This window comes from Puma concolor, chromosome B2 (genome assembly GCF_028749965.1).
Source record: "Puma concolor isolate L17-30 chromosome B2, mPumCon1.1.hap2, whole genome shotgun sequence".
Classification (NCBI taxonomy): Eukaryota; Metazoa; Chordata; class Mammalia; order Carnivora; family Felidae; genus Puma; species Puma concolor.
The window spans coordinates 92,377,342-92,401,835 of NC_141671.1; the positions used below are offsets into that span (position 1 = coordinate 92,377,342).

The 24,494-nt window shown below is 36.3% G+C and overlaps 1 protein-coding gene and 1 long non-coding RNA gene across 4 annotated transcripts in view; both read right to left on the reverse strand.

The window, feature by feature from the left end:
• Positions 1–24,494, reverse strand: part of ASCC3 (activating signal cointegrator 1 complex subunit 3) — a 373,037-nt gene that overhangs the window by 263,584 nt on the left and 84,959 nt on the right. For all 3 annotated transcript variants that reach the window (XM_086707498.1, XM_025925165.2, XM_086707497.1), the window contains exons 9-10: positions 5,186–5,386; positions 4,592–4,732 (exon numbers count right to left, since the gene is read on the reverse strand). In XM_086707498.1, the coding sequence (XP_086563624.1) occupies positions 4,592–4,732; positions 5,186–5,386 (342 nt within the window). The remainder of the gene's footprint in view (positions 1–4,591; positions 4,733–5,185; positions 5,387–24,494) is intronic.
• Positions 761–2,034, reverse strand: LOC147581110 (uncharacterized). Its single transcript, XR_015251420.1, has 2 exons — positions 1,787–2,034; positions 761–1,539 (listed from the first exon to the last, which is right to left on the reverse strand). It is a non-coding gene; the product is annotated as an uncharacterized LOC147581110 (long non-coding RNA).

Below are 24,494 nucleotides of genomic sequence, written 5' to 3' on the forward strand. Positions count from 1 at the left end.
GGGTGGCTCAGTCAGTTAAGTATACAACTTCGGCTCAGGTCATGATCTCACCACTTGTGAGTTCAAGCTCTGCGTTGAGTTCTGTGCTAACAGCGCAGAGCCTGGAACCTGCTTCGGATTGTGTCTCCCTCTCTCTCTGCCCCTCCCCTGCTTATGCTCTCTCTCTCTCTCTCAAAAATAAAGTTAAAAAAAAATTTTTTTTAATGTTTCAAGGAAAAGGAGGGGTGGTATCTCAACACTCAAATTTCATAGGAAATGTTAGAAATTTACAGAAAAATCCTTTAATTAAAACCTCATTTTAAGGGGGTGCCTGGGTGGCTCAGTCAGTTAAGTGTCCAACCACAGCCTAGCTAATGATCTCGCTGTTCCTGAGTTCGAGCCCCGTGTGGGGCTCTGTGCTGACAGCTCAGAGCTGGGAGACTGTTTCAGATTCTGTGTCTCCCTCTCTCTCTATTCCCCTTCCCCACTTGAGCGCTCTCTCTCTCTCTCTCTTTCTCTCTTTCTCTCTCTCTCTCTCAAAAATAAACATTAAAAATCTTTTTAAAATAAAAATAAAAATGCATTTTAAGAAATTATTAGAATGTCTCCACTCATGTGATGATTAAAATAATGACAATAAAAGGCATTTTGCATATAATATGTTGAATATATTTTTGAGAAAAATTCATTTGGAATAACAAGATTCTAAAAAATGTTATGAGGAAAAAATGTATGGGTTTTGGATAAATTGTTTTTTTTTAATGTTTATTTTTGAGAGAGAGAGAGAGAGAGAGAGAGAGAGAGGGAGAGACAGAGACAGAGACAGAGTATAAGTGGGAGAGGGTCAGAGAGAGAATCACAGAATCCAAAGCAGGCTCCAGGCTCTGAGCTGTCAGCACAGAGCCCCACGCAGGGCTCCAACTCACAGACCAAGAGATTGTGACCTGAGCCAAAGTTGGATGCTCAACCGACTAAGCCTTGTGGTGCCACGTGTCCCTTGGATAAACTTTTAAAAGAACAGTTAGATTTTTAAAATATGCTTCCCACCTTCACTGCTAGAAGAAGACAATTAGTATGTTTGAAATACTAATAAACTCAATAATAAAAATATTAGGAAATTGAAATTACCAATAATGGCAGAAGAACAAACAAGTGGCAGGAATTTCTGCAGATAATCATAAAATACTGTATACAATTAAAAAAAACTGTTTAAGACACAGGGCAGAATCAGAAAGTGGTAAAAAACAGAGAAATGTAATATCAATTGAAAGGGATTAAGAATTACCAGTTTGCAAATTACTGACCCAAGAGTATGATCACAGACCCACTGCTACGGCTGCAAAAAAAGGAGGTGGGAAAAACCACAGCCTCACTGGCTGAAGGTGCCAGATATCAGAGTTCAGAGGTGGGATTCAGAGTTGAGAGAGCAGCTTGAAAATCAGTGTGAAAAGCCCAATAACATGGAAACCTTCCAAATGCCGGAATAAAAGCTAGTAATACTTTTATGGGAGAAAACCCAGGAGTCCCATGTAAAAAAGCAGGCCAACACCAGAACAAAACCTACTCTAAACAATTTTTTTTTTTTTAATTTTTTTTAACGTTTATTTATTTTTTTTGGGACAGAGAGAGACAGAGCTTGAACGGGGGAGGGGCAGAGAGAGAGGGAGACACAGAATCGGAAACAGGCTCCAGGCTCTGAGCCATCAGCCCAGAGCCTGACGCGGGGCTCGAACTCACGGACCGCGAGATTGTGACCTGGCTGAAGTCGGCCGCTTAACCGACTGCGCCACCCAGGCGCCCCCAAAACCTACTCTAAAAAGACATAACTACCCAGAACAAAATCTGTAAGTTTGATGCTTTTCCTACATGAGTGAATTTCCCAACCATGCACAGCTCTAGTGGCTGAAAGCAATAACTAGAGAAGCTTAAAGTGTCCATTGATAGAGTTCAGGACATGCTGATCCAAAGAATCACTATAGAAAAGAACACTATCGTTAATAAAAGAGACTCATATCCCTTCAAGGCAATGGGATAAAACGTACGTCAAAAATTACCATATTGGGGCGCCTGGGTGGTGCAGTCGGTTAAGCGTCCGACTTCAGCCAGGTCACGATCTCGCGGTCCGTGAGTTCGAGCCCCGCGTCAGGCTCTGGGCTGATGGCTCAGAGCCTGGAGCCTGTTTCCGATTCTGTGTCTCCCTCTCTCTCTGCCCCTCCCCCGTTCATGCTCTGTCTCTCTCTGTCCCAAAAATAAATAAACGTTGAAAAAAAAAAATTACCATATTGATTTTAGCCAGAGTAATTAATGAAGACCCCACATATTAGTCTGGTCTTTAAAACCTAACCCTGTATCACAGTTATGCAATATAAGCTAAAACTTACAATGACAGAATAATAAAATTATTCGTTTGTTTACTATTCAGCTATTACCACTGACAAGATATTTAAAAATAATGTATTTTTTATAATAAAAACACATAATTCTTTTATATTATCTTAGGATTAGAATTTACCCAACAAAAGACCTAAATTAACTGTCGTAGAAGTACACTATACATTTTAAAATTAATTCTGAAGCTGAAATGTGAAAGAAAAGAAAGGTCAAGCTCCTAAGGTGCCATTACCTGAACTCACAAATATGTGATCAAAATTCAAATAATGTGTGCCTTATTGTCGACCATTTTCAGCAGTTAAAAATCTATTCATGTTAACAAAATAAGTAAGTCTGAGATTGTAGTATAATGTAAAAGGGCAAAGAAAAAGTTTTTAGATCCTAAATATAAAAACTATGTTGTAGCTCCACTGACTTTTTCCTTCCGCCACCTCTTTTTGAAACACAAAACCATTTGTTAAATTAGAGATTTTTTAAAAACTGTGACAGATGCTAAACATTAATACACTCCCCTCTATTATTTCATAAAATAAAAAGGATATTAAAAATGATGAGTGCTAAATCCTGATTACTGCCTTTTATCTACTACAACTGAAATATGTGTCTGATCTTCACTAATAAATCTTTAAAGTCTAAAAGTATTTTTTTCTTGGCTGTTTTAATAATGCTGTAATGAACACAGGATCTTTGAGATCCTAATTTCATTTCTGTTGGATATACACCCAGAAGCAGAATTGTTGGATCATAAGGTAGTTCTACCTTCAATTTTATGAAGAGCCTCCATGCTGTTTTCCAGGGCTGCACCAATTTACATTCCAACCAACAGTGCACATAAGTTCCCTTTTCTCCATATACTTGTTGGCATTTCTTATCTTGTCTTTTTGATAGTAGGCATTCTAACAAGTGTGAGATGATATCTCAGTTTTGATTTGCATTTCCTTGATGATTGGTGATGCTGAGCATCTCTGCATATACCTACTGTCCATCTGCATGTATCCTTTGGAAAAATGTCTATCTGCTTCCTCTAACCACTTTTGTTTGTTTTTTCTAGTTTCACTGAGAAATAATTAACATATATCACTGTATGAGTTTAAGGTATATAGCATGATGATTTGACCTACATATACTGTGAAATGACTATTATGGTAGGTTTAGTTAACATCCATCATACAATTAAAAAGTTACCAATAAAATGAAAAAGAAATAAAAAGAAAAAAAATTCTCCTAATGATGAGAACTCTTAGGATATCCTCTCTTAAGAACTTTAGCTGTATAACATGTAGCAGGGTTAGCTATAGTCATCATGTTTTACATTGTATCCCTAGTACTTATCTCATAACTGGAAGTTTATACCTTTTGACCACCTTTCTCCAATCCCCATCCCCCAACCCCTGACTTTAAATTCTAATAATATTAATTACATATCAGGTATAATGTTTAAAAAATACATATTTAACAACGAGTAAGGACAGGTAATTTGTCCTGAGACACTGGCAAGGATGTCAGGCTAATTGGCCAGTGTATTCCCTAGTTCCCACTCCAGATCATCCTTGAGGCTGAACTATCCCATTAATATTTGGTTATCCATTATTGGATTTTTCCAGAGCATAATGAACATTACCTTAGTTGATGTTGCATCAATTAATGATAATCTTGTTGTAGCTCTAATATAGTTTTTGCCTATTCAGTCATAGTATAGGATCCTTGAAAGCAGGAAGGGTATCTTCAATATCTTTGCTGTCACGCACTTCACCTAATATAGTGCTATATACAGTGCGTGATTTAGTAACTTTCTATCTGATGAAATAAAGAACCACTAAAAACTTTTATTTTTTGTTAAGCAATCCTTATACAATAGTTTAGAATACTAGTGGGGTCATTTAAGAATCTATATATTTTCCTGCTCTTGAAACTGAAGTCTGGTCTTATCCACATTCTCATTCTCTACTGTTTAAAAAAAACATTTAGTGTTAATGGACTTAAAATTTACACCAGACATCTAACAATAGTCAAGATACAGCAAGAATCATAGAGTTAGAAGGGAAAAAATAGGACAGTGCACCAGCAAAAACCTCTTTTGTGGAGGTAAGATGTAATTACAGACAAAAGAAGTTCATTTCATTAGGTTTATGTTTTATAGCTACTTAGGTATAGTTGTTTAACAATTTTCACTATTACCTGAAAAATAATGGTATTAAAAAAGTCTAAGTACACAACATACCTGAGTTCGTAAAATTTCATTTTTTGACAACTGCATATCCCCAGTCAATTCTTTCACAACGATGCCCAGTGGCTCTAGACGTTTGCTGAAGTAATTTGTCATTTCAGCTGCCAAGGCTTTCATTGGAGCAACATATACAATCTGTGCCAAGGAAAACACTACCTTGATAAATGAGCAAAACCTAGAAGGTCATTTGTTTCACAGCAGTCCATGTAAGTCACAATTTATTGTGAAATATAATTGTAGCCACTAGGAGTAAAAAATCTTAATAGTGATATCTGAAAAGTACTTCTCCTTCTTGGATAAGTGTGCAGCTATTTAAAGGACAATGAAATTTTTGTATATAGTCTCATCCCTCTGAAAATTGGTTCTGCTTCAAAGCTAAATGTATTTTCACAGCTTTTCACAGGGGTAATAGGATTTTCCTAACACAAACTGGGAATGCTTTCACAGTAATAGAGAAATTCAAGCAGCAATCTTTACATGACATCATGAATATATCCTTTTATTCTAGATTTCATGTAACATTAACAACTACAAATGATTTTAATTTTACAATTTAAAAAGTTATGGTCTAACCTGTTAATTTCCTACCTTAAATTCATTCTTTTTGATAACACCTTGTTGAAAATGTTGGCGAATTTCATGCAGAACTGTAAGCATTGCAATGTTGGTCTTTCCAGCCCCAGTAGGGGCACAAATCAGCATGTTCTCATTGGTGTTGTAGGCAGTCTCAAACACAATTGACTGGATTCTATTGAGTCTCCTCATTCCTTTAAAAGCCAGCTGCCCAATCTAGAGAGAGAGAGAGAGAGAGAAAGAAGGAAAGAAATAAATGACTCATAATAAATGATAGTAATGTGAAGGACTCATACAAAATATTAAATGTAAACGTTTACTTCCTTTGATTAAAAAAATGACTAATTTCAATATGTCCTATATTTAAACCAAAGTATGTACCTTTGAGAACTCACAACTACTGTATAATTCTAATGCATTTGGGAATTACATATTCACTGAATTTGAAAAATATGATAATGACAGTATACCTATATTTTTATACACAATCTTAAGTACAAAACAAAAACAAAATGAAACAGGTATTTTTTTGAGTTGTGATGATATTCTAGTTTAGTTAGATTAAAGATGACTAACGAAAGTCCAAACAAGAAACTTCTTGGGTATATAAATCAATAGGAAATTCTGTTTCAATATGTTATGGATTTAAAAATACTTTTTTTAAACAGCAGCCATAAGAGTAGGAACGATAGCTGTAGATCACATTTATACAGAACTTATACTGTGATATATATGTATTTGTGAGCATTTTGGTACATTTACTCAATTCTCAAAACAATTTTATGTTATAGGTTCTTTTATTATGTGCCTTTAATAAAGAAGAAAATGAAGACAGAGTGGTTAAATAATTTTTCCTAAAGTCTCCCATATGAAAAGTCTTTAGAAATGAAAACTACAATGTCTGAGGGCAAACAAAAAACCAGATAGGATTAATGGCAGGAAACTGGAATGGCTACAGTAATATCACAAAAAATAAATTTCAAACCCAAGAATAATTACCAGGAATAAAGGCAGTCATTTCACAATGAAAAAGAGAATAATTAATTATAGTCATAAAGGCTAATATACCTAATAACAGATCTTCGAAATACAGCAAATGACTTCAGCATCCTTCCCAACAGCTAACAGGACAAGTAGGCATGAAAATCAACAAGGTTATAGTAGACATGAACAGCACTATTAACCAATTTGACCTGACTGACAGGTCAGGTATTCACCTAACAATAGAATACAAAATCTTATCAAGTGTTCATAAAACATTAAAAAATACAGTATATTCTAGACCATAAAACATGTTTCAATAAAAGGAAAAGTAACAAAGACAAAACATGTCCTCTGATCACAACGGAATGAAATTAGAAATCTTTAACAGAAATATCTTTAGGAAATATCCAAATATTTGAAATTAAATAACACACTTCCTAAATAACCCATGGATGAAAGAAGAAATCAAAAGGAATTTGGTAAGTATTGTTAACCGAAGGAAAAAGAAAGCTCGACATATCAGAATTTGTGGATGCTGCTAAAAGTAATACTTAGGGAGAAATATATAGCACTAACCACCTATATGAAAAAAAAATGGTTTTAAATGAACAACTACATCTTCCAGAATAAAAGAGAAAATTAAGACCGAACTAAGCAGAAAAAAGGAAATAGTTAGAATCAAAGTGGATATCAAAGAAATGGAAAACAAAAAAGGACATTCTTTGAGAAGTTCAATAAAACTGATTAATCTAGATTCATCAGGGAAAAAAAGAGAAGACAGACATTACTTATGCCAAGAATGAGATTGATGGCATCACTACAGATGCTAGATATTTTAAGAATGGGGAAATTTTAATAAATAACTTTATGCCACTACACTTGACAACACAGATGAAATGGACAACTTTCTTAAATGACACAGGTAACCAAAGTTCACTCAAGAATAAATGTACAACTTTAATAACCCTGTATCTATTAAATAAATTAACAGGCTGAGATTAAAATCCTTCCCAAAAAGAAAACTCCTGGCCCAGTTAGCATCATTGATAAATTCTACCTAACATTTAAGGAGGAAATAATACCAATTCTACATGTGGTTTTAGACTATTCAGAATAACTGCAAAGGAGAAAATACTTCCCAAATCATTCTATGTGGCAAACATTTCCCTGATATCAAAATAAGACAAAAAAAAAATTACAGAACAATACTCTTCATGAACACAGAAAATATAAACAATACTTACATAATTCTACAACATAATAATAATATTACCAAGTGGAGATTATCACAAAAATGCAGGGATAGTTTAACACTGAAAACTCAGTATGATTCACCATAGAAATAAGCTATAACAGAAAAACCACACGATCATTTCAATAAATGAAGGGAAAAATCTGACAAAATCCCATATCCATTCCTGATTAAAAACAAGTCAAATCAAATCAAAACAAAACACTTTCAGCAAACTAGAAATAGAAGGGAATTCTTCAATCTGATAAAGGGGATATACAAAAATGCTACAGTTCATACTATTCTTAATGGTGAAACACTAAATGCTTTCCCCTAAAATCAGGAACACAACAGGGATGTTGCACTCAGCAGTTAATATTATACTGGAGGTTCTGGTCAGTGCAATCCAGCATTTTTTTTTTTTTTTTTAGAAATAAAGGCATTTACACAGGAAAGAAGAAAAACTGTCTTCATTTAGAGATGACATGACTTTCTATGCAAAAAATCTGATGGAATCTACAAAATATCATCTAACACTATATGTGATTTAAGAAGTTTGTGGGATATAAGTTCAACATTTTTTAAAAAGTTATATTTCTATATACTAGCAGTGAAAATCTGAAAGTAAGGAAAAATTTAAAAATCAATTACAATAGTATCAAAATTATGAAAATCTTAAGGGATGAGAAACATATATATTGAAAACTACATAATTTTGCTAAGAGAAATAAAGGAAAATCTTTTAAAAGATGCCAATTCTTCCCAAGTTTATCTATAAATCCAGTGCAATTCCAATCAACATCTCAACTGATTTCAACTGGTTTCAAGGATTATTAAAAAACTAGAGAAATCAAGTCAGCATTGTATTAGCACAAAGATAAATAGATCAAGAAACAAAACAAGGAATCCACAAATAAACCCTCATATATACCAACAACGGATATTTGACAAAGGCTCAAAGGCAATACAGATGACGAAGGATAGTATTATTCAATAAATGATGCTGGAACAAATGGATATGTATATATAAAAAACAAACAAACAAACAAAAAACAAAAAAAAAAAAAACAAAAAAAAAACCCCTTGAATCCATACCTCCCACCATACAAAAATTAATTCAAAAGTAGATCATAGATCTAAATGTAAAACTTAAAACTATAAAACTTGTAGAAAAAAATGGAAGAGAACATTTTTGTGGTCTTGAGTTAGACCAAAATGTCTTAATTATACCATAATCTGTAAACAAAGAATTGATAAACTGAATTTAAGCCAAATGAAAAACCTGTAATCTTCAAAATATTAAGAAAATGAAAGAAGACAGCATGGAAGAAAATCTTTGCAAAGTATACATCTGACAAAAGACTTATGTCCAGGATATATAAAGGATTCTCAGAACACAACAATAAGAAATCAAACAATCCAATTTTTTAAATGGGCACAATTAAACAGTCAATTCACCAAAGAAAGTATCTGGATGGCACACAAAAAGATGCTCAATATTATTAGTCATTAGGGAAACGAAAGTTAAAATCACAGTGAGATAAACTACACATCTATTAAAATAGCTACAATTTTAAGAAGTGCCCACTGCAAGTGTTGATGAGGATGTGGAGGAACTGATACTCATAATTCTGCTGGTAGGTATCTAAAATAGTACAAAGACTTTGCAAACAATTTGACAATTTTTTAAAAGTCAAACATATAATTAAACATATGATCAGGCCATATCACTTCCAGGTTCTACCAAGAGAAAAAAAACAAACATATGTAGATACAAAAACTTGTACTTATACGCAATGGTCATAGAAGCTTTATTTGAATAGCCTAAATCCAGAAACAACTCAAATCTCCATCAACAGATGAATGAAGATAATGTGGCATATTTATACAGTGGGATACTACCCAACAATAAAATGGAAAAAATTACTGAGATGTAACAAAATAAATGAATCTCAAAATGACTGTTGAATGAAAGAAGCCAGGCAAAAAAAGAATATACACCGTATGGTTACATTTATATAAACACCTAGAAAATCTAATCTAATCTACAGTGACAGCAGATTAGTTGAGGCTGTGCCTCATCCTAAATGTGTGATTTAATCATATCAGATAATCTCAGATCCTCAGTTTCCCTACTTTTGCAAAGGAGATTAATATTTACTGCATGAAGTAGTTCTGAATATGAACGCGTTGGTATAATAAGCACCAATAATGTTTCTGCAACTTAAATTTTAAAACTGGCCTGGTTTGCTCTTTTTTGCAAGAGAGCTTCACAGATGAAACAATGAAACTAGCCTAATTTCTCCCTGCCAGCAAAATATGTCTTATTTTAGCATACAATGCAAGAGCTACCATTCAGATGATCAATTAGTCATCAACCAATGAAAAAATAAAACATTTCTAAGCAAAAATAAATAAAATAAATAAAATACTGTTGTATACATACAATTACTATCAACAGAACATCCTGGCAAGAAACAGTAAGCTTAAAAAACAAAAACAAAAAACCTCCAAAAATTTACAAATTACTTAAAACAGTGCATGTTCTGCTCCCTCCCCCAAAGTTTTTTTTTTTTTTTTCACTTTGAATTTAGGAACTTGAATAAACAAATTTAATCAATAAACGTTGGTAAAAAATAGAATGGGCAAACACTGTAACTTAACGGTATTAAAAAACATCACTGGAGAACTCAGTACATTTCAAACTGTGTCTGTGGACTAGTGGAACATGAGATAATTAAGTTAAAGTTCATTATGCACAAGGGATTTCTTGTATTTCAATGATACATAAATTATATACACAAATATCTTAAAAGTTTAAAGCAGAAGAAAAGTGTGGTTTTATCAAAACTCTACTCAAATTTAGAATTGTGTACTAATAATTTTCATTATTTTATTTATACTTCACATACTAATGTCTAATTAAATGGCTCTAACAACCACTGCTTCCAAATATTTGCTATTCTTCTAACTTAAAAGAAACATGTATTGATTTTATATATTAATGATGCATAAAGCTAAAACTGCAATTAAGCAGCATGCTAGTATTTGCTTTTAAACAGCAAATACTCATGGCTCATTTATGATAAGACTTTATGTTCAGTATTCTCCCTTTTAATTAGTAGAAGCATTTTCAAAACATATCATAATCAGCAGATGAAAAAATATTTTAAATATTACAAGCTTTGGGTCACCTGGGTGGCTCAGTCAGTTAAATGTCAGACTCTTGGCTTTGGCTCAGGTCATGATCTCATGGTTTGTGAGTTCGAGCCCCTGCACTGACAGTGCAGAGCCTACTTGGGATCCTCTCTCTCCCCCCCTCTCTTTGAACCCTCTCTCCCCAACCCCAGTCCACTCTTTCTCATAAATAAACTAAAAAAATATATTACAAGTCTTATCACAAATCCACTTGTCTACATATTTTGGATTCATCAGACTACTAATCATTCAGGAAATGACATGACTCTTTTATGCAATTCTTGGAAAATATATATGTTTCAAATATCCCTTATAAAACACTGACTACACAGGCTGCTGTCAACTACACACTTCACTCTAAAAAAATAATCTGGATAATACTATTTACCTGGGAGAACAAAAATGTACACTAAGTATACTACATTAACTGTTTATAATAATCAAATAAGGTACCTACATTGCCAGTCAATTAAAATGCATTAACTAGGTATTTAAGATGAAGCCAGGACCATGCTGCCCTCTCTAAGCTAGTGTATCATAAGATTATGCTTAAGATTATTCTAATAGTAAAGATTACAATTTCAGCATATATTTAGGAAAACTCATATAGATACCAAAGACACACACTATATAATTTTCATAGATTAAGTTTCATCTGGCTCTTTTTTTTTTTTATTTTTTTTTTTTAATTTTTTTTTTTTTTCAACGTTTATTTTTTTGGGGACAGAGAGAGACAGAGCATGAACGGGGGAGGGGCAGAGAGAGAGGGAGACACAGAATCGGAAACAGGCTCCAGGCTCTGAGCCATCAGCCCAGAGCCTGACGCGGGGCTCGAACTCACGGACCGCGAGATCGTGACCTGGCTGAAGTCGGACGCTTAACCGACTGCGCCACCCAGGCGCCCCTCATCTGGCTCTTGATAGCATGTGGCTTGGGTTTAACATTTCAGAATAGAGTCGACTGCCACTCAGTACTCTCCGTGCAAGCTTCATTTGCTGAATCCCACCCCTCAAATACACCTCACAAACCATGTTCCACAGCACAAGCCACTTACAAGTCACGGGGCTAAAAATAAAAGTTTATATGAATAGCTTTGAATAGGAATTTAATATTTTTGGGTACTCATTAGGTAATTAGATAATTTTAGATAATTAGGTTTTTATTTTAAAAGGTCTTTACTCACTGCTTGTACATGTATAAAACCCTTTTCAGTAATCATTCTAAAATAGAAGATTTTAGGCCTTCATAATAGGATATATTAAACAAAATTTCACCTTTCATTCATAGCTGGGGTCATCATGTGCTCATGTGGCAAATATTTATTGTGCTACAAACTGTTTAAGTGGTCAAAAAGGTAGTAACACAATTTATAACGAAGGTAGGAAACAGAAAATACACATTCACTAATGAATAGATTATTTCAAACACTGATATGAATTAATTTTTAATAGATGGTATATATGTGAACCAGACTAATTGGCACTTTGCACAAATCTGCCATGATGAAGGTTCTGTGACCTGAAACCTTCGTAAGAATAGCCCCTTCCCCTCCCACATTCTTTTATTTAACCACATCCTTAAGTACACGATTAGGACATAACATCCTCAAAGTGCTCTGGAGATAAGACTATGAATACACACTTATTCTTAAACATTCTCCTCTTGGATGATCTCCCAGCATGTACTCGCAGTCTCTAGGGCTACAAGAGCAAGTCTTAAAAGATATGGGGTTAGGGGTCTATTTCTCTTGCAACCACCTAAGACAGTTCTATCTGTAAGTCCCCTTAATAAACAATTTCTTGTCAAGCTGGACTTGTTGGGCCTTTTCATCAGCCTTTTTCTTTGGTCTTAGAGCTCCTACAGCCTTTGGAGGTAGTTTTGCATATACTTACCTTTCAGGGAACAGGGTAATACAGAGGAAGAGGGTGTGAGAGACTGGGTAAAAAAAAAAAAAAAGAGAGAGAGAGAGTAGATGGATGGCAGTTCTATTGATGATATAAGAAAGATTCAGAGGACAGACTGAGAGAGGAAAAAGAAAAAAAACACTACATTTGAAGAACTCATTATATATCCAAGAAGAAATTTCAAACAGGCATTGCATCTGACTTTGGAGGTCAATGGAAAGATCAAGATTTTTTTAAAAACTCATTTTCAGAGAGTTATGGTGACTTTCTCAAGGTTACATACTAGTAGCAGACCTAAAAATTTCACACCATGCTTCAATAACAAACATTTAAAAAGGAAATATAATGCAAACCATATAAATTTTAATTTTCTAGCAGAAACATTAGAAACTTTTTAAAAATTAAAATTAATTTTATAAAAAGTTTATATAACCCAATGTATCTAAAATATTACCTTTTTAATCCATAATAAAATTATTTTTTTACATAAGAAGGTTGAGAAATAAGTGTATTTTACACTTAGAGCACATCTCAATCCAGACTAGCCATATTTCTTTTATTATTTAAATTTTTTAGTTGAAGTATAGTTCACATATTATATTACTTCCAGGTGTACAACATACTGATTGCATAATTCTATACATTACAACATGCTTACCATGATAAGTGTAGTCACTATCTGTCACGACACAAAACTGTTATAACCTAATATGTTCCCTGTGTTATACTTTTCATCCCTCTGACTTATTTATTTTATAACTGGCAGTATGTACGTCTTAATCCCTTTCACTTATTTTGCCCATTCTCTTACCTCTACCTCCCTCCAGACTGCTCAACAGCACATGTAGCTAGTAGCTACTGTTTTAAAAAGTGCAGCTCTAGCTCTCTCCCCGGTATCTCACCGCTGCGTCAGTGCAGTTAGGCATCACCAAATTAATAAGAGGAGAGAGGAGGCCCCTGCTCTTGGGCACCCGCAGGAACTTACTCCAGCTCCAGACACACCGTAAACACTTTCATCTAACGGAAGATAAGCTGTGAAATCGGATTTCTGAACCACAAGACACTTGTGTAAAAACTGCATTCCATGCCTGGCCTGAAATGTTCCAAAGCTCAGTTCGCTATCAGCAACCCAGGTGGTACAATTAATAAAGAGCTAGCGTGGGGCCACTGGCACAAACAACGCAGCTCCTTAGAACCTGAACTTCCTATTTGTTCCATTCCTTGGGTAGATAACGCCTGTTAATTACTCTGGAGAAATTATTTTGGCGAGGACAGAGGGAAGATGGCGGCGTAGGAGGACGCTGGGCTCACCGTGCGTCCTGCTGATCACTTAGATTCCACCTACACCTGCCTAAATAACCCAGAAAACCGCCAGAGGATTAGCAGAACGGAGTCTCCGGAGCCAAGCGCAGATGAGAGGCCCACGGAAGAGGGTAGGAAGAACGGCGAGGCGGTGCGCCCTCCACGGACTGGACTGGCGGGAGGGAGCCGGGGCAGAGGGGCGGCTCGCCGGCCAAGCAGAGGCCCCCAAGTCTGGCTGGCAAAAGCGGAGGGGCCTGACGGACTGTGTTCCCACAGCAAGCGCGACTTAGCCTCTGGGAGGTCATAAGTTAACAGCTCTGCTCGGAAAGCGGGAAGGATGGAGGACAAAGGGAGGGAGAGCTGCTGAGCCCCCGGACGACAGAGCTCAGTTTGGTGGGCTCGCCAGCGCCATCTCCCCCGCCCATCCCCCAGCCAAAATCCCAAAGAGAACTAGTTCCTGCCAGGGAACTTGCTCGCTCCGCGCAAACACCCAACTCTGTGCTTCTGCGGAGCCAAACCTCCGGCAGCGGATCTGACTCCCTCCCGCTGCCACAGGGCCCCTCCTGAAGCGGATCACCTAAGGAGAAGTGAGCTAAGCCTGCCCCTCCTGCCCCCGTGCACCTTGCCTACCCACCCCAGCTAATACGCCAGATCCCCAGCATCACAAGCCTGGCAGTGTGCAAGTAGCCCAGACGGGCCACCCCACCCCACAGTGAATCCCGCCCCTAGGAGAGGGGAAGAGAAGGCACACACCAGTCTGACTGTGGCCCCAGCGGTGGGCTGGGGGCAGACATCAGGTCGGACTGCGGCCCCGACCACCAACTCCAGTTATACACCACAGCACAGGGGAAGTGCCCTGCAGGTCCTCACCACACCAGGGACTATCCAAAATGACCAAGCGGAAGAATTCCCCTCAGAAGAATCTCCAGGAAATAACAACAGCTAATGAGCTGATCAAAAAGGATTTAATAATATAACAGAAAGTGAATTTAGAATAATAGTCATAAAATTAATCGCTGGGCTTGAAAACAGTATAGAGGACAGCAGAGAATCTCTTGCTACAGAGATCAAGGGACTAAGGAACAGTCACGAGGAGCTGAAAAGCGCTTTAAACGAAATGCAAAACAAAATGGAAACGACGACAACTCGGATTGAAGAGGCAGAGGAGAGAATAGGTGAACTACAAGATAAAGTTATGGAAAAAGAGGAAGCTGAGAGAGAGAGATAAAAAAATCCAGGAGTATGAGGGGAAAATTAGACAACTAAGTGATACACTAAAAAGAAATAATATACGCATAATTGGTATCCCAGAGGAGGAAGAGAGAGGGAAAGGTGCTGAAGGGGTACTTGAAGAAATAATAGCGGAGAACTTCCCTGAACTGGGGAAGGAAAAAGGCATTGAAATCCAAGAGGCACAGAGAACTCCCTTCAGACATAACTTGAATCGATCTTCTGCACGACATATCATAGTGAAACTGGCAAAATACAAGGATAAAGAGAAAATTCTGAAAGCAGCAAGGGATAAACGTGCCCTCACATATAAAGGGAGACCTATAAGACTTGTGACTGATCTCTCTTTTGAAACTTGGAAGGCCAGAAAGAATTGGCACGAGATCTTCAGTGTGCTAAACAGAAAAAATATGCAGCCAAGAATCCTTTATCCAGCAAGTCTGTCATTTAGAATAGAAGGACAGATAAAGGTCTTCCCAAACAAACAAAAACTGAAGGAATTTGTCACCACTAAACCAGCCCTACAAGAGATCCTAAGGGGGACCCTGTGAGACAAAGTACCAGAGACATCACTACAAGCATAAAACATACAGACATCACAATGACTCTAAACCCGTATCTTTCTATAATAACACTGAATGTAAATGGACTAAATGCGCCAACCAAAAGACATAGGGTATCAGAATGGATGAAAAAACAAGACCCATCTATTTGCTGTCTACAAGAGACTCATTTTAGACCTGAGGACACCTTTAGATTGAGAGTGAGGGGATGGAGAACTATTTATCATGCGACTGGAAGCCAAAAGAAAGCTGGAGTAGCCATACTTATATCAGACAAACTAGACTTTAAATTAAAGGCTGTAACAAGAGATGAAGAAGGGCATTATATAATAATTACAGGGTCTACCCATCAGGAAGAGCTAACAATTATAAATGTCTATGCGCCGAATACCGGAGCGCCCAAATATATAAAACAATTACTCATAAACATAAGCAACCTTATTGAGAAGAATGTGGTAATTGCAGGGGACTTTAACACCCCACTTACAGAAATGGATAGATCATCTAGACACAAGGTCAATAAAGAAACAAGGGCCCTGAATGATACATTGGATCAGATGGACTTGACAGATATATTTAGAACTCTGCATCCCAAAGCAACAGAATATACTTTCTTCTCAAGTGCACATGGAACATTCTCCAAGATAGATCATATACTGGGCCACAAAACAGCCCTTCATAAGTTTACAAGAATTGAAATTATACCATGCATACTTTCAGACCACAATGCTATGAAGCTTGAAATCAACCACAGGAAAAAGTCTGGAAAACCTCTGAAAGCATGGAGGTTAAAGAACACCCTACTAACGAATGAGTGGGTCAACCAGGCAATTAGTGAAGAAATTAAAAAATATATGGAAACAAACGAAAATGAAAATACAACAATCCAAACGCTTTGGGACGCAGCGAAGGCAGTCCTGAGAGGAAAATACATTGCAATCCAGGCCTATCTCAAGAAACAAGAAAAATCCCAAATACAAAATCTAACAGCACACCTAAAGGAAATAGAAGCAGAACAGCAAAGGCAGCCTAAACCCAGCAGAAGAAGAGAAATAATAAAGATCAGAGCAGAAATAAACCATAAAGAATCTAAAAAAACTGTAGAGCAGATCAACGAAACCAAGAGTTGGTTTTTTGAAAAAATAAACAAAATTGACAAACCTCTAGCCAGGCTTCTCAAAAAGAAAAGGGAGATGACCCAAATAGATAAAATCATGAATGAAAATGGAATTATTACAACCAATCCCTCAGAGATACAAACAATTATCAGGGAATACTATGAAAAATTATATGCCAACAAATTGGACAACCTGGAAGAAATGGACAAATTCCTAAACACCCACACGCTTCCAAAACTCAATCAGGAGGAAAGAGAAAGCTTGAACAGACCGATAACCAGCGAAGAAATTGAATCGGTTATGCAAAATCTCCCAACAAATAAGAGTCCAGGACCAGATGGCTTCCCAGGGGAGTTCTACCAGACGTTTAAAGCAGAGATAATACCTATCCTTCTCAAGCTATTCCAAGAAATAGAAGGCGAAGGAAAACTTCCAGACTCATTCTAGGAAGCCAGTATTACTTTGATTCCTAAACCAGACAGAGACCCAGTAAAAAAAGAGAACTGCAGGCCAATATCCCTGATGAATATGGATGCAAAAATTTTCAATAAGATACTAGCAAATCGAATTCAACGGCATATAAAAAGAATTATTCACCATGACCAAGTGGGATTCATTCCTGGGATGCAGGGCTGGTTCAACATTCGCAAATCAATCAATGTGATACATCACATTAACAAAAAAAAAGAGAAGAAACATATGATCTTGTCAATCGATGCAGAAAAGGCCTTTGACAAAATCCAGCACCCTTTCTTAATAAAAACTCTTGAAAAGTCGGGATAGAAGGAACATACTTAAAGATCATAAAAGCCATTTATGAAAAGCCCACAGCTAACATCATCCTCAACGGGGAAAAACTGAGAGCTTTTTCCCTGAGATCAGGAACACGACAGGGATGCCCACTCTCACCGCTGTTGTTTAACATAGTGCTGGAAGTTCTAGCATCAGCAATCAGACAACAAAAGGAAATCAAAGGCATCAAAATTGGCAAAGATGAAGTCAAGCTTTCGCTTTTTGCAGATGACATGATATTATACATGGAAAATCCGATAGACTCCACCAAAAGTCTGCTAGAACTGATACATGAATTCAGCAAAGTTGCAGGATACAAAATCAATGTACAGAAATCAGTTGCATTCTTATACACTAACAATGAAGCAACAGAAAGACAAATAAAGAAACTGATCCCATTCACAATTGCACCAAGAAGCATAAAATACCTAGGAATAAATCTAACCAAAGATGTAAAAGATCTGTATGCTGAAAACTATAGAAAACTTATGAAGGTAATTGAAGAAGATTTAAAGAAATGGAAAGACATTCCCTGCTCATGGATTGGAAGAATAAATATTGTCAAAATGTCAATACTACCCAAAGCTATCTACACATTCAATGCAATCCCAATCAAAATTGCACCAGCATTCTTCTCAAAACTAGAACAAGCAATCCTAAAATTCATATGGAACCACAAAAGGCCCCGAATAGCCAAAGTAATTTTGAAGAAGAAGACCAAAGCAGGAGGCATCACAATCCCAGACTTTAGCCTCTACTACAAAGCTGTCATCATCAAGATAGCATGGTGTTGGCACAAAAACAGACACATAGACCAATGGAATAGAATAGAAACCCCAGAACTAGACCCACAAACGTATGGCTGACTCATCTTTGACAAAGCAGGAAAGAACATCCAATGGAAAAAAGACAGCCTCTTTAACAAATGGTGCTGGGAGAACTGGACAGCAAAATGCAGAAGGTTGAAACTAGACCACTTTCTCACACCATTCACAAAAATAAACTCAAAATGGATAAAGGACCTGAATGTGAGACAGGAAACCATCAAAACCCTAGAGGAGAAAGCAGGAAAAGACCTCTCTGACCTCAGCCGTAGCAATCTCTTACTTGACACATCCCCAAAGGCAAGGGAATTAAAAGCAAAAGTGAATTACTGGGACCTTATGAAGACAAAAAGCTTCTGCACAGCAAAGGAAACAATCAACAAAACTAAAAGGCAACCAACGGAATGGGAAAAGATATTTGCAAATGACATATCGGACAAAGGGCTAGTATCCAAAATCTATAAAGAGCTCACCAAACTCCACACCCGAAAAACAAATAACCCAGTGAAGAAATGGGCAGAAAACATGAATAGACACTTCTCTAAAGAAGACATCCGGATGGCCAACAGGCACATGAAAAGATGTTCAACGTCGCTCCTTATCAGGGAAATACAAATCAAAACCACACTCAGATATCACCTCACGCCAGTCAGAGTGGCCAAAATGAACAAATCAGGAGCCTATAGATGCTGGAGACGATGTGGAGAAACGGGAACCCTCTTGCACTGTTGGTGGGAATGAAAATTGGTGCAGCCGCTCTGGAAAGCACTGTGGAGGTTCCTCAGAAAAATAAAAATAGACCTACCCTATGACCCAGCAATAGCACTGCCAGGAATTTACCTAAGGGATACAGGAGTACTGATGCATAGGGGCACTTGTACCCCAATGTTTATAGCAGCACTCTCAACAATAGCCAAATTATGGAAAGAGCCTAAATGTCCATCAACTGATGAATGGATAAAGAAATTGTGGGTTTTGTTTTGTTTTGTTTTTTTCAACGTTTATTTATTTTTGGGACAGAGAGAGACAGAGCATGAACAGGGGAGGAGCAGAGAGAGAGGGAGACACAGAATCGGAAACAGGCTCCAGGCTCTGAGCCATCAGCCCAGAGCCCGATGCAGGGCTCGAACTCACGGACCGCGAGATCGTGACCTGGCTGAAGTCGGACGCTTAACCGACTGCGCCACCCAGGCGCCCCAAGAAATTGTGGTTTATATACACAATGGAATACTACGTGGCAATGAGAAAAAATGAAATATGGCCTTTTGTAGCAACGTGGATGGAACTGGAGAGTGTGATGCTAAGTGAAATAAGCCATACAGAGAAAGACAGATACCATATGGTTTCACTCTTATGTGGATCCTGAGAAACTTAACAGAAACCCATGGGGGAGGGGAAGGAAAAAAAAAAAAAAGAGGTTAGAGTGGGAGAGAGCCAAAGCATAAGAGAATGTTAAAAACTGAGAACAAACTGAGGGTTGATGGGGGGTGGGAGGGAGGGGAGGGTGGGTGATGGGTATTGAGGAGGGCACCTTTTGGGATGAGCAATGGGTGTTGTATGGAAACCAATTTGACAATAAATTTCATATATTAAAAAAAAAAAAAAGTGCAGCTCTAGAAAGCACCCAGCTAACTTACATAATGTTTTAAATTTGATAAATATATTGTCATAACATAGCTGACCGCATTGTGGGGAAAGCTCTTAGGGCAGCATCCAAAATCCTTATTAACATGGTCTCAATAATCTGAGGGTCATGCAATGCAGATAAACTATATTATAAACTGTCAATCACTGAGGATGCTTTAGGGGACAGACAAAACATTAATTTTATCTGACCTCTTATTCTTTTAAAAAAAATTTTTTTTTAACATTTATTCATTTTTGAGAGACAGAGAAAGACAGAGTGCCAGTGGGTGAGGGGCAGAGAGGGGGAGACACAGAATCTGAAGCAAGCTTCAGGCTCTGAGCTGGCCTCACAGAGCCTGACGCGGGCTTGAACCCACGAACTGCAAGATCATGACCTGAGCCAAAGTCAGACATTCAACTGACTGAGCCACCTAGGCACCCTTCTGACCTCTTATTCTTAATAAAGTCATCCTTAGTAACCAAGGGAAAAAATAACAAGTAATTGTTATTTGTTGAATGTGTTAAAGAATGGAATTAATATTGTTTTTCCAACACTGCCCCAATAATTAATACTTCTTTCTATATTCCAACACAAAGTCTAAAACAGACTACAACAGTTAGGTCTAGTTATCCACCATATATGAAACTGGGCCAGATGAAGTCTCCTTATTCACCTTTACTGAGGGGTGACAAATACTTCACCTGATCAAACAAAAATTACTTACAGTCTCTAAAGTGCTAAATGATTCATATAAGGAGTTATTTCTCTTTAGAATATGAGAGTACTGAGGGTTGGGAATTATGTTTTTCATCTTTGTCTTCCTAATGCCTAGTACTAGGCACAGAGGAAATACTCAGTGATGTTTTTTTTTATACATACTTCAGCTGAGTCATTCTAATTAAACCAATTATTATCTGTGAGCTGCATCACTGATGAACTTCATAAATTAAGTAATATTTAAGACACTCCACGTTAAGCACAATGACTAACTCCAGAACAGGAGCTGGGTATATGTTATTCTGCTAACATCATTTAAGTTTGATGTTTTCTATCAGATATCATAAATACATTAACATTAATAAATGTGCACACACCTCCAAAAATTTATTCAAGTTAAACTAACTGAACAAGAATGCTAGGTAAATAAATAAGCACAAAGATGTTTGCAAAAACATCTCTTTTTTTTGCATTTTTTTACATAAAAACAAAAACAAAAGCATTGAATTCCACAAATAGTGGAGTGGTATAAGTAATTCATATTATATTCTTCATGAATTATAGCAGTTAAATAGAAAACAAACTGAGGAAGGATATACACATAGGAAAACGTATCCAAAAGTGAAAAACAAAAAACAAAACACCATGCCACAGAACAGTAACATAACTAAGTATTTGTTGATTTAAAGAAAACATCATGGAAAGATATATAACAAACTGTTTCACTGGAATTGGGACTAGAAAGGAACTTTTGCTTTCTGTTTTATAAATATAAACATTACATTTTAGATATTACTGTTTTAGAGTGAACAGATTTTATAATCAGCTCCACAAACATGCTTTTATTAGGATATAAATATTTATCTTACCAATAAACATATAAAAGAGGAAGATCTACTTTATACTTCTTAAAGTACTAAAAATAAAATATGGGGTGCCTGGGTTGCTCGGTCGGTTGAGTATCCGACTTTGGCTCGGGTCATGATCTCACAGCTCATGGGTTCGAGCCCCGTGTTGGGCTCTATGCTGATGGCTCAGAGCCTGGAGCCTGCCTCGAATTCTGTGTCTCCAACTTGCACTCTTTCTCTCTCTCTCTCTCTCAAAACTTGAATAACATTTAAAAATTTTTTTTTAAATTATAAAAATAACATAATTTGTCTTTACAGATACAAATATGTAATGTTTTTGTGTTAATACATAATAACTGATCACCCTTTTCCATTATCTCACACAGAAACCAACATTTTTACCAAACACCTAATTTCCAATTTGTACTCCCACTTGAAAATGCACTGAAAAATTAGTGAATTCTGCTAGTTAAGAGAAAATAAAATAGTCCATGGACAGTTTCTCTTTACTAAAGAGTCATGCATTTTAATGGCTCATGATAATAATTCATTGTGAACCAGACAATCTGGGTAGAGGAAATTAAATCTTAGCAACAAAAGGCCTCAGGAGACTAATCTACTATTAAATCTTTGAAGGAAGTAAGATTGTAAGATTTTGTAAAAATCAAGTTAGGTATTTTATAAAATGAAATGGATCCAAATTTTATTACATGTGACAAGAAGCCATAAGAAATCATAATGCATAATTCATAACCCTTTCATATTATTTAACTGTATGTATTTACACTATTCTAATAGTATCTGGAAATACTTAATATGCCCCTAAGGAGCAATTCCTAAAAATTTTCACACTGAAAATACTCCATCTAAGAAGCATAATGAAAAAATAAAAAAGAAACACCACTAAATTAATGAGACTTCTAAATATACCTACATGACAACAAAATGATAAATAAGAAGCTATTAAGGTCCTAAAGAGAAAAAAAAAAGAGAGAATAACAAACAATAGCAATACCACATTTAACGAGAACTTAAGGTATAATGTGAGTCAGAGAGGGACACTAATCTCTTTTTGGAAGGTGAGGGTACCTTCCTTGTTCCTAAGTTGCAGCTAAGGTTTGAATGCTAAGGAAAACTGAAGAAAAAGTTCTTGAGAGGGAATTTTAAAAAATTAACAAAACTTTGTCTGCAGATAACAAACTCCACTGATAAACCCTTGAGATTGCACATCTGGATTTCTACTAGTGCACTCTTAACAACAACTTAGCAAGTTAGATGTCACTCAGAAGTGACACCCAAATGCTGTGCCAACAATATACAAGAGGATAGTAAAAGTCATGGTTTAAGCTCAATTAGGGGTTTGATTCGGGTAGACAGAACTACCATAATAAGACAGGGCTGCTTTCAAAAAACCAGTATTATAATTACACAAACTTCAGAGGCTTAACGCAGAGGTAAAATTGAAGGTTAAGAGTCTGGTATTTTCTATTTAGTTAATATATTATTTTCACAAGGGAGATGAACTCCTACTGACATGTACCCAAGTATACTTCCAGGATGTCACTATAAGTGTCACGGCTTAAAAATGTTAAGACACCATTATTTATTTGGTATTACAAACAGTCTTTTTGGTCCAAATTGTGGGACCTGCCTTCTGACAAACAGCTGCACTTCTAATCATGGCAATAAAATAGAAGCACAACAGTCTCTGTCAAATTCTGTTGAATCCTACAAAGAAAATGTCATTTTCAGCTTCTTGGCTGATATTTATGGTAGTAACTGGTTTCAGCTCTGACTTTAACATTTAAAGTTAGTGAAAAGTAACCTTTCACTAGCTTACTTTGAATCTTCAGAAAAAATAAAGTATTTTGGCACTTAGATGGTCAAGCTCACAAAATGTAATAGATATTAAAATATGGGTAATTCTTAATTTAAATTTTCTTATAGTATACATGACTTTAAACTTTCCACAAAACTAATTAAATAAAGCAAGGATATCACTTTAAATATACATCTCCTTAAACAAGAAAATTTCATCAACAGAATGCTCAGATGAATTGTTCTAAGTAATAAGAGACTATTTCCACTTGCATTTAAACTCACAATATTGGAATAACAGTATGATTTTAAGTCAAGAATTCATTTAAGTAATAACTTAGCAAAATAATGTATTATATAAATAAAAGTATTAATGACTTAAAGTGGTCAGTTCAATATACAAATGTGTGTGTGTGTGTGTGCATGTGTATTCCAATGCTTAAGAACATACTTGGTATTGACTTCCTAAAGATCACAAATTTTAAATACCTATTTAAATTGGTACCTTTTAAAATGTCTAATATTTTAAATACACAATGTAACATCATGAACTCTTTCCTATAAAATGAAAGATCTGAGAATTACTGATATAATGGGGAAACTAGTAAAGTGGACTTATAAATTATTTCCTTAAACTGAAATTTACTGCTTGTTCCCCCACATGAGATCTGAAGCTCACATAGAAGGGTGTCAAATACACTGAACAAACCACTGAAAGAGTAGGAAAAGTGTCGGGTCAAAGACTGCCGGATAGGAACTCAGCCGAGGGTGTGCTGAGGAGGCCAGTGCTTTGAGAGAGGATCCTCATACTTGGGGTAGGGAGTGTACATGCTTTTAAAAATGACAGATTTCTAGACTCAACCCTTGAGGTTTTCATTCATTTATCTAGGGTGGGAATAGTAATTTGTACATTTCTTTATAGCATCCCAAGTGATTATCAAAGCCCAAGACTGAGGACTGTTACTCTAACTTTCTCTACCCACTCCCAACACAGTGACTAGGTTTTCTTAGTCATCTGTTTTTTGTTGTTGTTGTTTGCCTTTTATTTTAATGTTTATTTATTTTTGAGAGAGAGAGAGAGGGAGATTGAGAGAAAACATGAGCCTGGGAGGGCAGACAGTGAGGGAGATACAGAATCCAAAGTAGGCTCCAGGCTCTGAGCTATCAT